This window comes from Ananas comosus, linkage group 7, assembly GCF_001540865.1.
Source record: "Ananas comosus cultivar F153 linkage group 7, ASM154086v1, whole genome shotgun sequence".
Lineage (NCBI taxonomy): Eukaryota > Viridiplantae > Streptophyta > Magnoliopsida > Poales > Bromeliaceae > Ananas > Ananas comosus.
In genome coordinates, this window is record NC_033627.1 from 1,285,452 (window position 1) to 1,299,654 (window position 14,203).

A 14,203-nucleotide genomic window follows, 5' to 3' on the forward strand; every position below is an offset into this window, starting at 1 on the left:
TTTTTTTTTTTTTTTTGCATAGAAAAATTTTCGAAAGAACATCTGCTTAATAAATTTCAGAACAAAATAATTAAGAATGAAAATATAGATAAATTATTCACTAAGAGCCCTCATATCCATAGATTGGACTATGGCAAGCACCAACCTATCGTCATTAGGAGAGAAAGTAATAAATACATCATAACTATCATAATCTATTTGACATTAGCGGATAAAAAGAATGAGGAGAGGAAGTAGATGGACGCAATTTTGTAAACATCTAAAAACCAATGTTTGGGTCGTTCCATTTGAGGTTTTTAATGTTATACATACACTCTAATAGAAATGTATGATATACATTTCATCCATCTAAGAATGAAAGCTAGCTACACCACTAATTCATTGATGTGACGAGTTAAGTATATCTCACTTTTAGATAAATAGAGTGTATATTATATATCTTTTTGGGAGCGTACAATTAGAATTTCTCAGCATTCAATACCTTTCAATTAAGAAAAAATGTGGCGCAGAAACGTGCCACAGTAAGAAGGATTGAGGGGAATAAAATGAAGTGGCTAAATTGGTGCCCACTCTTGATTATCTACGCGGCGCATAAGTTACATCCAAGCTCCGTGATGATGAGGGAACACATGAGGATGCCACAATTTGTATATTGGACTTAATCAACGACACTCCCCTTCAACCATCATAGCATAAAAGTTACTCCCCCACTCCGCTTGTAAGTGGACTTATGGCACTATGTATGGTTAATGGAGCTACATAGCATTCAACCATCATAACAAAAAGTTTTAACTCCCCTTTCTTTTTTTTGGGGGTCCTTCTCAAAGAATATCTACCCTCCATTTGAAAGGAATCTATGTTAAAAATTGGGTAGAGAGAAATGGTAAAGTCATGAAAAAAGGAAAAGAATATGGGTTCTATTTACCTCTCCAGGTCTCTAGCTATCTATCAATACAGATCAAGACAAAAAAGTCAATTCGAAGGTAAAGGTGTAGAGGAGTACTTCAACTATAGGCAGTCTTTAAATGAGCGCCTCAACTTTAGTTATTTTGATTCATGATAGTGTTACTGATTTTAGTCGCTTTTGTCGATCACAATTTATCTGACTTTAATCACTATTTTAGTGAAGGAATATAAAAAAAAAATTAATCACTAAAATAAAGAATTCAAATTAGAATGTTGTTTGTAAAAGAAAAGAAGAAAAAAAGTAAAGTCGAGGAACCTATTTCAAATATGCTAATAGTTGAGGGGGTTCTCCATATATATTTTGCCCAATTTAAATTGCGTTGTCCCCTTAACGGCTAGCTTGTAAGGGTGGGCGCCACAAACAGAATCCAGCTAACCAAAAAAAACCTGGCTCACAAAGAGTCTGAGAAAAAAAAAAAAAAAAAAAAGTTTGAAGCGTACACTCCCCCTCATCTTTTGTATCACTCTCATCAGATAAAGTGAGATAAAAGAGCTTCAAAAAAAAAAGAGCAAGAGAATACCCAAAAGGAGGAGAATATGAATATTATTATGTAAAAGTAGGCCCACTGAAGGTATTAGATGCTGCGTGAATACAAAGCATTGTATATGATAGCTAGATTCAGCAAAATCCTTTTGCCGAAGACAAAAAGGAACGAAAATGACACAAATATATGGAGTAAAAGAGAACATTTCACGATCAAATGCTCTCCGCAGAGATAGAACTTTATCGTATAACCTCATGTAGCTAAGAATAAGATTATACTAAATTCATATATTAACTTTTCTTAAACCCCTACGTACTGAACCCCTTCTGTCCCTCAATTTGGTTCTTATTGAGGATTATGAGCTGTTCGCATCGGACTTCCACCGGTCAGCTTCGATCAGGAGTTGGACGACTTCGTTCATGGTCGGACGCAAGTTTGGGATGCTGCAGGCGCAGCGGAGGGCGATGCGTAACACTTGGGTCATTTCTTCCTTGAACGGGCTCCATGAAATCCTTTTGTCCAGAACCTCCACCGCGCCTTCCTTGGCCCCGATTTTGCTCGTAACCCATTGGGTTATATCGCGATTGTCCCCGAATTCCGGTTCGTTCGGCTTTTTACCCGTGACCAGCTCCATCAGCACCACACCGAAGCTATAGACGTCGCATTTCGTCGTGGCTTTCGAGGAATACGCGTACTCTGTCGTAGCAATCAAAATTGTTTGTGAGTAACATGAATACTCAGAAAATCTTTCTCGGCACTCGACGGTAACGAAATAAGCTAGACATAAAACTAAGGCTTATATATGAACGAATTGATACCTGGTGCGAGATAACCGTAGGTGCCGGCTATAATAGTAGTGGAAGAATCGTGATCTCCTCTAGTTTGCAACATCTTTGCAATGCCGAAATCAGCAACCTTAGGTTCGAACTCCGCATCGAGGAGTATGTTCGAGGTCTTGATATCGCGATGAACGATCGGGAACAAGAGATCATGGTGCAGGTACGCTAACCCTTGCGCGATCCCGAGCGCGATCCGATGCCGCTTAGGCCAATCCAAGGTGCTGCACCCCTTGTGAAGAGCATCCCAGAGGTTTCCATTGGGCATGTACTCATACACTAGTAGGTTGCTATCCATGCTTGAGAAGCAACAATAGAGCTTCACAATGTTCTTGTGCCTTATACTCTCCATGGTCTCGACCTCGGTGCGGAGCTCCCTGTCCAAGATTAACTGCGCAGAATTCGATCTGTCCTTTGTTTTTCTCGTCCAGAGCTTCTTGACCGCGACGCACTCGCCGTTGCTCAGCTTGATCTTGTACACCGTTCCCGAACCGCCGTGGCCCACGATGTTCTTATCGATCAGCGCCTCTATGATCTCGTGCTGATCGAAGCTTAGCCTGTGGAAGCTCGTGACGTCGTACGAAAAGGACGACAAAGACGAGATCCCCTCTTGCTCTATGACCGGATTCTTCCGACTAAACCAGCGCTGCAGGAACAAAAGAAGTCCGAGAATGCACAGGATCACACAAACACCAATGATCCAGATGTCGTTGAGACTGTTCCGGAAGCTGGGTTTGGGGCAAAGGGGGAAGATCCGATCCGTTAGGTTGAGTCGGAAAGCGACGCAGAGGTTCGGGTTCCCCGCGACGCTGTCGAGAAGACCTTCTTTGATCAGAGGGAGCGGCACCGGCCCGGAAAGGTTGTTGTTTGAGAAATCTAGGGAATTTGGTAGCAAAGTGCAGAGGCTATCAGGGATTTCCCCTGTCAAAAGGTTATTGGAGAGGTTCAAAACATTGAGGGATTTGAGTGAGGAGAGTGACTGTGGTATTGATGAATTCAGCTTGTTCCCCTGCAACGAGAGTTGATTCAGCTTAGTCAAATTTCCAAATTCGGAGGGAATTGGACCTGTTAGGAGGTTGTTGCTGAGATCAATCTTAACCAAGTTTGTGTCCCATGAGATCTCCGGCGGCAAATTGCCGGAGATCTGATTGTTGGACAAGAACAAGGAAGACAGATTCTTGGCCTCGCCGACAGATCGCGGGATCGTGCCTTCGAAGCTGTTGTTGGAAAGGTCGATGATTGTCGCGTGCGGGAGCGCGAAGATCCCCTGCGGAATCGGGCCGCTCAGCCGGTTGTTGCTCATCCTGAACCGGAGCAGGCCTGTGCATGCCGCGTATTCCGCCGGGAGCTCGCCAGTGAAGAGGTTGCTCAACACCAGGAAGTATAGGAGCTTCCCCGCCGCGCATGAATACCGAGGCAGCGGGCCGGAGAAGAGGTTCTCCGACAACTCGACAACGATGAGATTGGAGTAGCGGCCGAGATCGGGGGGCAATTCTCCAGAGAGCAGGTTCCGGTAGACGGATAGGATGACGAGCTGCGTGGAGTTGCCCAGAACTGCAGGGATCCGGCCGGTGAGCCTGTTCGTGTACATCTGCAGCACGTGAAGGCGGGGGAGGCCACAGAGCTCCACGGGGATCTCGCCAGTCAACCGGTTCTCGGACAAGTCGATGTCGGTCAACAGAGTCAAGTTTCCGAGCTCTCTCGGAATCTCACCCTCCAGCTGGTTGTAGTAGAGCTCCAATAGCTGCAGGTTGTAGAGACTCCCTAGGGTTGCCGGAATCTGCCCGACGAGGAAGTTGGCACTGAGTTCGAGGTCGGTGAGCGACGTCATGTTCCCGAGCCATGGCGGGATCTCCCCCCGCATCGAGCTCGTCGACAGGATCAGCACGCGGAGCTTCGTCAGCCCGGCGATCGACTCCGGGAGCCGCCATATCTCGAAACCGGGAATCTCGTTGAAGTTGATGAACTCGAGATTCGTGAGGTTCGCGACGGAGGTCGGGAACCACCCGGAGAAGGCGTTTTCAGAGAGATCGAGGCGGCGGAGGGACTGAAGCGGGGAGAGGTCGGGGACGGGGCCGGTGAGGGCGGTCGAGCTGAGGTCGAGTTCTTCCAAGAAGGAACAGTTGAGCAAGTCGTGAGGGAAGCCGCCCTGGACGTTGTTGCCGGCTAGGCGGAGGGTGCGGAGGTACGGCAGGGCGGTGCAGATGCCGGGCGGAAACGGCCCGGCGAGCGACCACAACGACACGTCGATGACTACGACATTGCCGTCGGCATCGCACGAGATCCCCGAGAAGTTGCAGTAGGCAGCAGGGCCGGCCGCGGAGTCCCAACGGGTCCTCAACTGGCCAGCGAGGGAGTTCTTCATCAGAGAAAGAAAGCCTGACTGCGTGTCGATGACCGCAGCCGCACGAAGGGAGAGTTCGGAGGAGAAGAAGAAGAGAAAGGAGATAAAAAAGAGAAGCAAGTAAAGAGTTTTCATGGCGCAAAAGATTTTGCTGCTGCTGCTGCTGCTATAGTTGATGATGATGAATTGTTTGTCTTTCTTTCCTTTGGTTTGTATGGGAGAGAGCGGGGGCGGGGGTGTTAAAGGGTATATAAATGAGAGGAGTGTTGGTGGGAATCCACGGCTAAGGAGGGAATGATATAAAGGGAGCTGGGTTTGCATGAGGAGATATGTATGCATATGTTTTTAGCAAAAAGAAGCTTTTGGTGTTATGCTCACTTGATGTGTGTACAAACGTGTGTTGCTCTATTTTGTGTCAACATCTCCGTTACTATCGCACGTGTTTCTGCAGCGATTAGGGGATTGATTATGAAGAGATCGGGGCACTTTGTGTTTGGGCCCAAGTTTGGCTCCCCAATCTCTCCCCACAAACGTAATTAAACTTTTCCTTCTAGAATCAACTGGTTGGCCTCGTACTTTCACTCCGCGTCTTATCGCTGAACATTCCTTCAAATTTTGATCTTAACATTCCCAACTAAATATCAAACAATTGTTATGATATACGACGTAAAATAATGTTTTACCAATTAAAACTTAATTTAGATTAATTGACTCTAATACTGTATTATTTAAAAATCCAAACTAATGGACAATAGATTAGGAGCAATTTTAATGAAATGTCACCCCCCAAAATGATGTTCAAACTTAGCCGTAAAGTTTGGAAATTGAAAAATAAAAATAAAAATTAAGGTATAGTCTGATTTTTTCGGTCAAACCAGCGTACCGTATGTTAAGTGACGGGGGTTTGAGGGACGAACGAGCTAGTAGGGTTCGGAGTCTCCGAATTCCTCTCAAGGTCAAAGTTTTCTGCTGGCTAGTACTCAAGAAGAGGCCCCTTACAGCTGATAATCTCGTGAAGAGAGGGTGGACTGGCAATACAGCCTGCATGCTGTGTAGGGTACACGAGAAGACTGTGGACCACCTGTTCGCTCAATGCGTATTTATCAAGTTTATCATGGTGATAGGGATAGAGGGTGTTCAGACTACAGAGCTAGAAAACGATGTATCCCACGTCTGAGATAGGTGGAAGGTCAATAAAGGACGGCATAACACGAGACATAGCCTTCTGGATTTAGATCCGTGCTGGTAGACCATTTGGAAGGCCAAGAATGACCTGATTTTTCGAAACATCCAACTAGATCCTATGTTGGCAGTACACAGATTAATACAGCTGCGGAAATTCTGGGATCTACACCTCCGTAGTTAGAAGAAGCCTTACCATTGCTTCAACTATTTGATATTTTAGCAATAATTTTAAAATCGATAAATTTTGATGTATAAACTATGTAGGTTTTTTTTTTTTTTTTTTTTTGGCGATTGTCATGTTTCTTTATCGAGACCCTGGTTGCCTCACCCTTGTAGCCTAGTTCATCCATTCAATGAACGAAACAGATAGCATGCTACCTTATTTCAAAAAAAAAAAAAAAATTGACGCATTTATAGCCTAATTATAAAGTGTTTATTATTATCAAAAAATATTTAAAGATTTATTTCTATTGTGTTAATCATCATTATTATTAATCTGGATTTAGATATTTTCCTCTCTCTATCACTCTCTATCTCTCTATGTGAATATAACTAACATGCACAGTAACTAAACATCTCTAAAGAAAACTCTATAGAGCATCACACGCGTGGTTTCTAGAAGAATAAAACGCTTGAGAAAATAACTAGCGTAGATAAATAAATAATACAAGAATAGTTTGAGAGTAATAATAAAATAAATATTTTGGAGGGGCCCATGTAAAAGGTTTAGGCATATTCATAAAATAACGAGGACTTTATTTATTTAAATACTATTTACACTTCATTAATGGATCATCCTGTGACAAAAAGTATTTGATGCTCAACTTGGTTGTGGGGTCCTAATCACACCCAATAATAGTCGTAATCATCATCGTTTACACTTTTCAAAGACATGTAAGAAAGCGACACGTGGAATTATCGAGAAAAAAAATTATGAATAAACATTAATTATATCCCGAGGAAAAACAAAAAAATAAATTGCAAATATATAACTGGAAAATATTAAATTACATAATCGATAACAAAAAGATTGATAGAATTTGATAAAGTTACATAAAGGCTCCTCAACAATAGGCCATTTTAAAATTCGCCTTCTCCATTTTAATTGGTTCGTTAATTTTTTTTATTTAAGTTAACTTTGCTAAATAAATTTAAAATGTTAGACGAATTTTTTAAACTAACAAAATTGCATATTTAATTATCTGTGAATGACTGATATCTGATGAAGTTATTAATTTGATTAAGCTCTAATTTGAATTAAATAAATCAAGTGTCACGGGATATTAAGAAAAAAAATATTGATTACTTTAAAACAAATTGAGAAAAATAGGCATACTAGAGGGGATCTTTTGTACATATTTATGAAAAGAGATTCGTGCATGTTCATCTTACACCTAAAGATATAAGGGTTGATACAATCCATTAGGTTTTGGTAACATAGTTTTTATAAAAAAATAAGACAAATGGAGGCCACAAAGAGTTTATGAGTGTAAGTTTTACATCTTGTAATAAAGTAGAGTTAGGCTGGTATACTATCGGTAGCACGGAGGTTTTCGTGCTACTAAGTTGTTTTCAATAATGCGGCTTTCAAATCGACGATCGGTTCCGTTAGACTTGATCTATACTATTGAAAGTATTTGAAAACTAAATTTCATAATTTTTCGACATTATTTGGCTAGTGCTAAAAATGTCTCAAAATTGACAATTTTAATGGTAGATTTGATACGTTTGTGAATTTAACGGTGTAAAACAATCCAAATTTAATTAAATTTTTGTAGAAAATTCTTTTCACTATTTAGAGTAAGATTAGTATCTCTGATCTTAAATTAAAATCTTTTATCATCATTTTTTAAGAGATTTTTATTTTCAGCCGTTCATTTTTAGACTACTCGTTTGATAGATAAATGATGCCGAAAAATTATGAAATTTAGTTTCCAAATACTTTCAATAGTGTAGATTAAGTCTAACAGAGCCGATCGTCGATTTGGAAGCCACGTCATCAAAAACAATTTAGTAGCACGAAGGGTTCTGTACTACCAATAGTATATCAGCCGGACTCCAAAGTATATCTCCATATAATTATTATTTACTGAGGAATTTTTCGTAGGCATATATATGTATATTTATATAAAGGCCCAAGTACAATTGTGTCTTATACCAAACTGATGTTTGTGGCCCAGGAAGAGAGAATCCTTAGTGGATAAGGGTGAGTTCAATGTGCCAAAGAAAGATGCCCACTTGAAAAGCACTTGTTTGGATCAAAAAAAAAAAAGAAAAAAAAAAGAAGTATTTTTTTTAAAAAAAAGAAAAAGGAGTACTCCAGAGGTGGTGAGGAGGGGAAAAGAGACGGTGACAAGTCATAAATATCAGCCCCCTCTATCTTGCTTGTTAAATTATTAGTGGCCCTTCGAGCTTGGGCCATTAAATAAAGCACTCACGATTCGCCACGAAATATCTAGAAAGGAGCTTATAGGGTTCTCAATTAACTTTGCTTTGGAGCTAAAATAATCTTGTAGTTAAGCATGGATATGGTTCTTAGTCAAAGTGAACTCATGCAAAGATAGAAAATAACAATAATAAAGCAAGACCAAACAAGTCTATTGAATATAAATTTAATAATCTCGTGTAAAACGTTGGTCTACCTTTTCGAGAAGTTACCTATTTCATGTTGTAATGGGAAAAAAAAAAGAAAGGCACTAAGCTCAAAATCTATGCGATTTACCAAAACTTTTTGTTTATCATATTAATCTTTTGAATAATGTATATCGTTCTAGCCGCTATGTCAAAAGTATTTTTTTCATCTTAATTAATCTTTTATGCACAATTATTAACATCACTCATAAATAAATAGTCACTAGATAAAGTACCCATGATGGCACACATAACCATGGCATGCAGTGTTGTAACATGGCGATAGCAAAGTCCATGGAGTCACACAGCATTACCTCCTAGTGGGAGAATGCTTCTTTTAGGAGGAACATTGCATCCACTCAAGTAGTCCAAAGGAAGTGTCATTTGATGATCTCGGAATAAGTTGCATCACCATTCACCATAGGGTGTATTTATTTATCCACATATGTATAAACTACGTACTTTACACACACAAGATGGAGCACTGGTGAAAAAGTTTATGTCTAACTAGATAGAGCAATGATCTCCCATAACTTATTCCTATATATATAGTGATCTATTACCAATTTAGTCGACTTTGCCTTAAGATGACTAACTCTAGCTACTTCGAGTCTCAAAGATAGATTAAAATTTAGTAGAATTAACGCAACTTATAAAACTGGTAATACAAAGTATGGGATAATATATACCAGCACGAAGAATATTTTGGGCTCATACATTTTTATGATGGTGCGGAATCAGGTCAAAAAGCGATTATCGTCGGCGACAAACACGAAAAAATTAGACTATTCAAAGTTGAACACTCTTTATTTCTCGAAAACAAATAAAAATTTAGCAGGTCGTAGTAGTGCTTTAGACCACTAATTATCGTAGAAAGATGGCGATTGTATCTTTATTAGCGTTTCAACATGACAAATTAAGTAGAAATGCATTAAGAATGGGAGAGCTTTATTAGTTGAAGGCCAACAAGATGATTTAATTAGATTAGACCAGTGATCAAGAGTTAGTCATATGCTTAATTACTTTGGTCATTCTAGCTCCCAAATTTGACTAGCATATTGTAACCTATATTGTTAGTGTTCGTAACCTATTTTAATGCTCCAAAACAAGCTCTCCTTTTAATCTTTCTTCTTTTTCTTTTTCTTTTCTTTGTAACTACCCCCTCAGCTTGTTTGATGTGGTTGATTTAATTTACTTAAACGGAGTGTTTGCATTCCATATATTTATGAGATTTGTACAAAAAGTTAGGCTGGGCCTCATTGAAAAAGTTGGGCTGGGTTTCAAATAAAATAACTGGAAAAGATGGGTTGGGTCTTAGGGCCTAAGTGTTTGGCCCATTTAGTTAACTTGTCTCGGCCTCCGCTTCTTTTGTTGTTGGGCTCTGGGCCTTAAAATATAAATCTATTATTTTTCGATGCTATTTGGTTATCCCAATCAACTATTAATTATGTGGAACTGGGCGGGCTACTAGCGGCTAAGAGATTGGATCCAAATACAGTATGTTGGCCCTCCATATCTTAGCCCAATTACACTTAGTTGTTCGAACTTCAAAACATTTTAAAAAATTAAATAAACTTTCTATGTAGCTCAAAATTTCGGTAGTTCTCCTTAATAATTGATGGTTATGTAAAATCAAACAACCCCTGATTTTTCCTCAACACTCACTAAAGAGGAATCACGGATTTTAAAAGGTCTAGTGATTATGATAAGCTATAATTAGTTATAGAATTACACGAGTATTGCGTTCGGGTTGTTAATTTGAAAGGCTAAATTGGCCCAGCAATATGATTAGCTATTTGATTGTCACCACAAAAGTTTCTATTTGGAGCTACTGCATTTACATGCTGTCAAATGGATCGCGCAGAAGCTCTAAAACCGGAGCTTATGAGGTGAAGCAGGTAACATAACGGACTCGCGCACCTCAATAATTTTTTTTTTTTTTTGAGAGAGATAGATAGCACGCTACCTGCTTCGTTTATTTCATTGAGAAATAAACTTAGTTAGAAATGTGAATCAACTAGAATTCGAACTTGAAGTCTCGGGTGCCAACCACCAAACTCTTTGCTACTTGCTCTAGGGACAGTCGATTCACCTCATAGTTGGGCCAAACATGTCCTAGTTTACTCTCAAACCATGTACTCTATCAGTGATCACTCTTTCTACACCAACACACAGATGCAAGTAGTTCATAGATGTTGAACAGCGCCGTTTAGATTCAGCAACTCTGTCACTGATGTGGGTCTGAGCAGTTTATTTTACCCACCCGTAAGAAGATCTAATCCGCAAGAGGGTTCCGACAAACAATACTAATACTCGGATAGTATTTACAATCGCTCTCCTGTCGTATCCATAATAATAACTATTAAACAACCATACTGGGCTGTTCTACTACTTGTCGTCCTTGGCATGCGCAGCATCGGAGGCCCGGCCGCTCCCGGCATCCTCCAGCATGTGCACGACGGTCCTCATCGACGGCCTCATCGTCGGGAGCCTCGCCGTGCACAGCACCGCCACTCTCAGCACCTTCACCGCCTCCTCCCTCGCCCACCCCTCGGCTATTCTCTTATCCACCGCGCCCATCACCTTCTCCCTACTGTCCATGCTCTCGCATATCCAATACACGATATCCTTGCTCTCCCCGTACTCCGCCTCGATCGGCTTCCGCCCCGTCACTAACTCCATCAGCACCACTCCGAAGCTGTACACGTCGCTCTTCTCGTTCACCTTGCAGGTGTACGCGTACTCTGCACCACATCAATCAGCGCGGATATCAGACTGCCGGTATAAGGATGGCAATGAAATGCGAAAAAGGGGTGGAGGGCAGGAACGTACCGGGAGCAATGTACCCGTGGGTGCCGGCGATGACATTGGTGGAGGATTCCTGATTCGGCGCAGAGTGGAGGATCTTCGCGAGGCCGAAGTCGGCGATCCGCGGCTTGAAGCACTCGTCAAGTAGTATATTGCTGGATTTCACGTCGCGGTGGAGGATAGGGCGGTCGCAGCCGTGGTGGAGGTATTCTAATCCCCGCGCCGCGCCGACCGCGACCTCGTACCTTGTGTCCCAATCTATTGTGCCCAATTTCTCTCCGGCCGCCGTATGCAGCCGATCCCACAGGCTCCCGTTCGGGAGGTGCTCGTAAACGAGCAAGCTCGAGCCGTCGCTGGTGATGCTGCAGTAGAGCTTCACGACGTTCACGTGCCGGATCGAGCTCAGCGTCCCGACCTCGGCCTCGAATTCGCGGCACCGCAGCGACGACATGCGCCGCGGAGCGCCCAAAATCGCGGTGGCGCCGCCGTAGTTCTCTTCTGCGTAGGCGCTGCAGGGGCTGTGCAGTATGTGCTTCACCGCGACTACTCTTCCGGTGGATAATTCGGCGCGGTAGACGTTCCCGGAGCCGCCCCTGCCGATGAGATTTTCTCGCCTGACGGAGTCTATGATCTCCTGCTCGTCGAAACTGAGAATGCGGAACGATTTCATGTCCCACGAATCCTTCTTGGCGACGAACCGGTGGCGGTCGCCGTCTGCGTGATCGGCGGATCGCCGCTTCACGACGAAGATGAGGAGCGCCACCAGCAGGGCGGCTGTGGCAAGGAGGACTGCCAGGACGGTCCGGAGCTTGCCGTGCGATCGGCTGCCGCCGGACGAAGCGCACCGAGGGAGGAATTGCACGTTCTTGTTGTCGGCACAGAGGCCAGGGTTCCCGATGAAGCTCGAGCTGTAGGCGGCGATCGAGAGCGCCGCGGGGACCGGCCCGTCGAGGCGGTTGTCAGAAAGGTTCAGCGAGCTGAGCTTTAAGGCAGACAGACTCCCCGGGATCTCGCCCGAGATTTGGTTATCGGAAAGGTCCAGCGAATTCAGGCTCGAAAGATTGCGGAGGCTCCCGGGAATTGGACCGGAGAGATTGTTTCCGGCGAGATTTATCGCAGTGAGCGACGTGCACGACCCGACGGATTCGGGGATCGCGCCGGAGATAGAATTCCTCTGCAGATTGAGCGTGATGAGGCCCTTCAGCTTCCCAATTGTCGCCGGGATCTCTCCAGAGAGCTTGTTGTACGACACGTCGATCGCAACGAGCGACGAGGCTTGACCGATCTCCGCCGGCAGCGCACCGGAGAACTGGTTGTCGGCGAGGAATAGCTGGTTGAGCGACTTCGCCTCGCCGACCCCCGCGCCGATCGGGCCTTCGAACCAGTTGCCCGCGAGGTCGATGATGTTGACTTGGGGCAGGCTCCAGATTCCGGCGGGAACCGCGCCGGACAGCGAATTGCTGCTCAGTCGAGCAATTCGCGTAGCTCGGCGGTATCCCGCCGGTGAAATTGTTCTCCAGCATCAGCAGCTTGAGCATCGTCCCCCTCCGGCACATGTCCGGCGGGATCGGGCCCGTCAACATGTTCGTCGACACGTCGATGAAATTGAACTCCGCCCAGCTCCCCAGCTTCTCCGGCAGGCTCCCGGAAAGCTGATTCGTGTAAAGCGATAGGTTCACGAGATACTTAAAATCCCCGAACTCCGCGGGCACCTCGCCGGAGAAGTTATTTTGGAAAAGCTGGAGCGAGACTAAGTTCGTTAGGAAGCGGAGCTCCGAGAGATTGCCTTGCAAATTGTTCATCGAAGCGTCAAAGAAGGCGAGCTCCGAGAGGCTTCCGAACCCCGCGGGGAGGGTCCCGGAGATCGAATTGTTGTACAGCTCGAACTGCGTGAGCTTCGTGAGCTTCGCGATCTCCGCGGGGATCGATCCGGAGATGAAGTTGTCGGAGAGCTCGAGATCCTGAAGCTCGGCGAGTTCGCCGATCCAATTCGGGAACTCGCCGCCGATGTTGGCTTCATAAAGACGGAGCGAAGTGAGCTTCGTGAGGTTGCGAACCACATCGGGAAACGGACTCCGCGCGAAACCGTTATCCCCCAGGTTTAGGATCACCAGCCCGGTGAGGTTACCGAGCGAGTTCCAGGGGAAGGGGCCCGAGAACAAGTTGTCGGAGATGTTTAGCACTCGGAGATTGCTGAGGGGCGTGAGATCGGGGACGGTTCCGGTGAGGTAGTTGAAGGCGAGGTCGAGGTGCGCGAGAAAAGTGCAGTTGCGGAGGGAGGGGGTGAGGGCACCGGAGAGGTGATTGGATCCGAGGGAGAGGGTGGTGAGGGAGGGGAGCTGGCACAGGGAGTCGAAAGGTAGAGTTCCGGAAATGCCCCTGCCGCTGAGGTCGATTCCGGAAACGGAGCCGCTGGAGTCGCAGTCGACGCCGGTGAAGTTGCAGGGGGAGTTGGTCGGCGCCCACGATTCGAAAACCTGGGGAGGTGAGTTCGCGCTCACCAGAGAGTCTCTCAGATCCAGGAGGATCTGCGCCTCGGGATTCGTGCTCGATTCGATCGTGGGGAGCGGGGAGAGGAGGAACAGGAGGAGTAGTGAGAGAACGGAGGAGGGCATTGTGGGAAGAGAGAGAGAGAGAGAGAGAGAGAGAGAGGAGTTTGAAGCGAGAAGAGGTTTCGGTGTGGCTTTTTTTAATGTCGAGGAGGTAGTACGTGGGAATGGGGGGAGGAGTTTGCGTCTTTTTGTTTGGTGTGGATTGGTGAACCCAATAGAGGACACTTGATTAACGTGGAGTCACAAAAGAGCCGACGAATTAATATTGCGTACACCTGGTGCGTGCTTAAAAAATATTTATCCAATCTGTTTCTTGCTTACTTTTTATATTATATTCAAAATAAAGACGTGTTAACTTATCTGAACTATAAATCTATCCAAAATTTTAAAATTTAA

General features: G+C 44.4%; 2 protein-coding genes across 2 annotated transcripts; both read right to left on the reverse strand.

Moving 5' to 3' along the window:
• Positions 1,484–4,970, reverse strand: LOC109713496 (receptor-like protein kinase HSL1). Its single transcript, XM_020237613.1, has 2 exons — positions 2,270–4,970; positions 1,484–2,147 (listed from the first exon to the last, which is right to left on the reverse strand). Exons 1-2 carry the CDS (start codon positions 4,968–4,970, stop codon positions 1,807–1,809), a joined length of 3,042 nt encoding a protein of 1,013 aa, XP_020093202.1. The 3' UTR covers positions 1,484–1,806.
• LOC109713183 (receptor-like protein kinase HAIKU2) lies at positions 10,604–14,066 on the reverse strand. The gene is given in 3 exon segments (XM_020237176.1): positions 10,604–11,191; positions 11,280–12,727; positions 12,729–14,066. Coding segments are annotated over 3 exon segments (2,946 nt in total). The 5' UTR covers positions 13,871–14,066; the 3' UTR covers positions 10,604–10,835.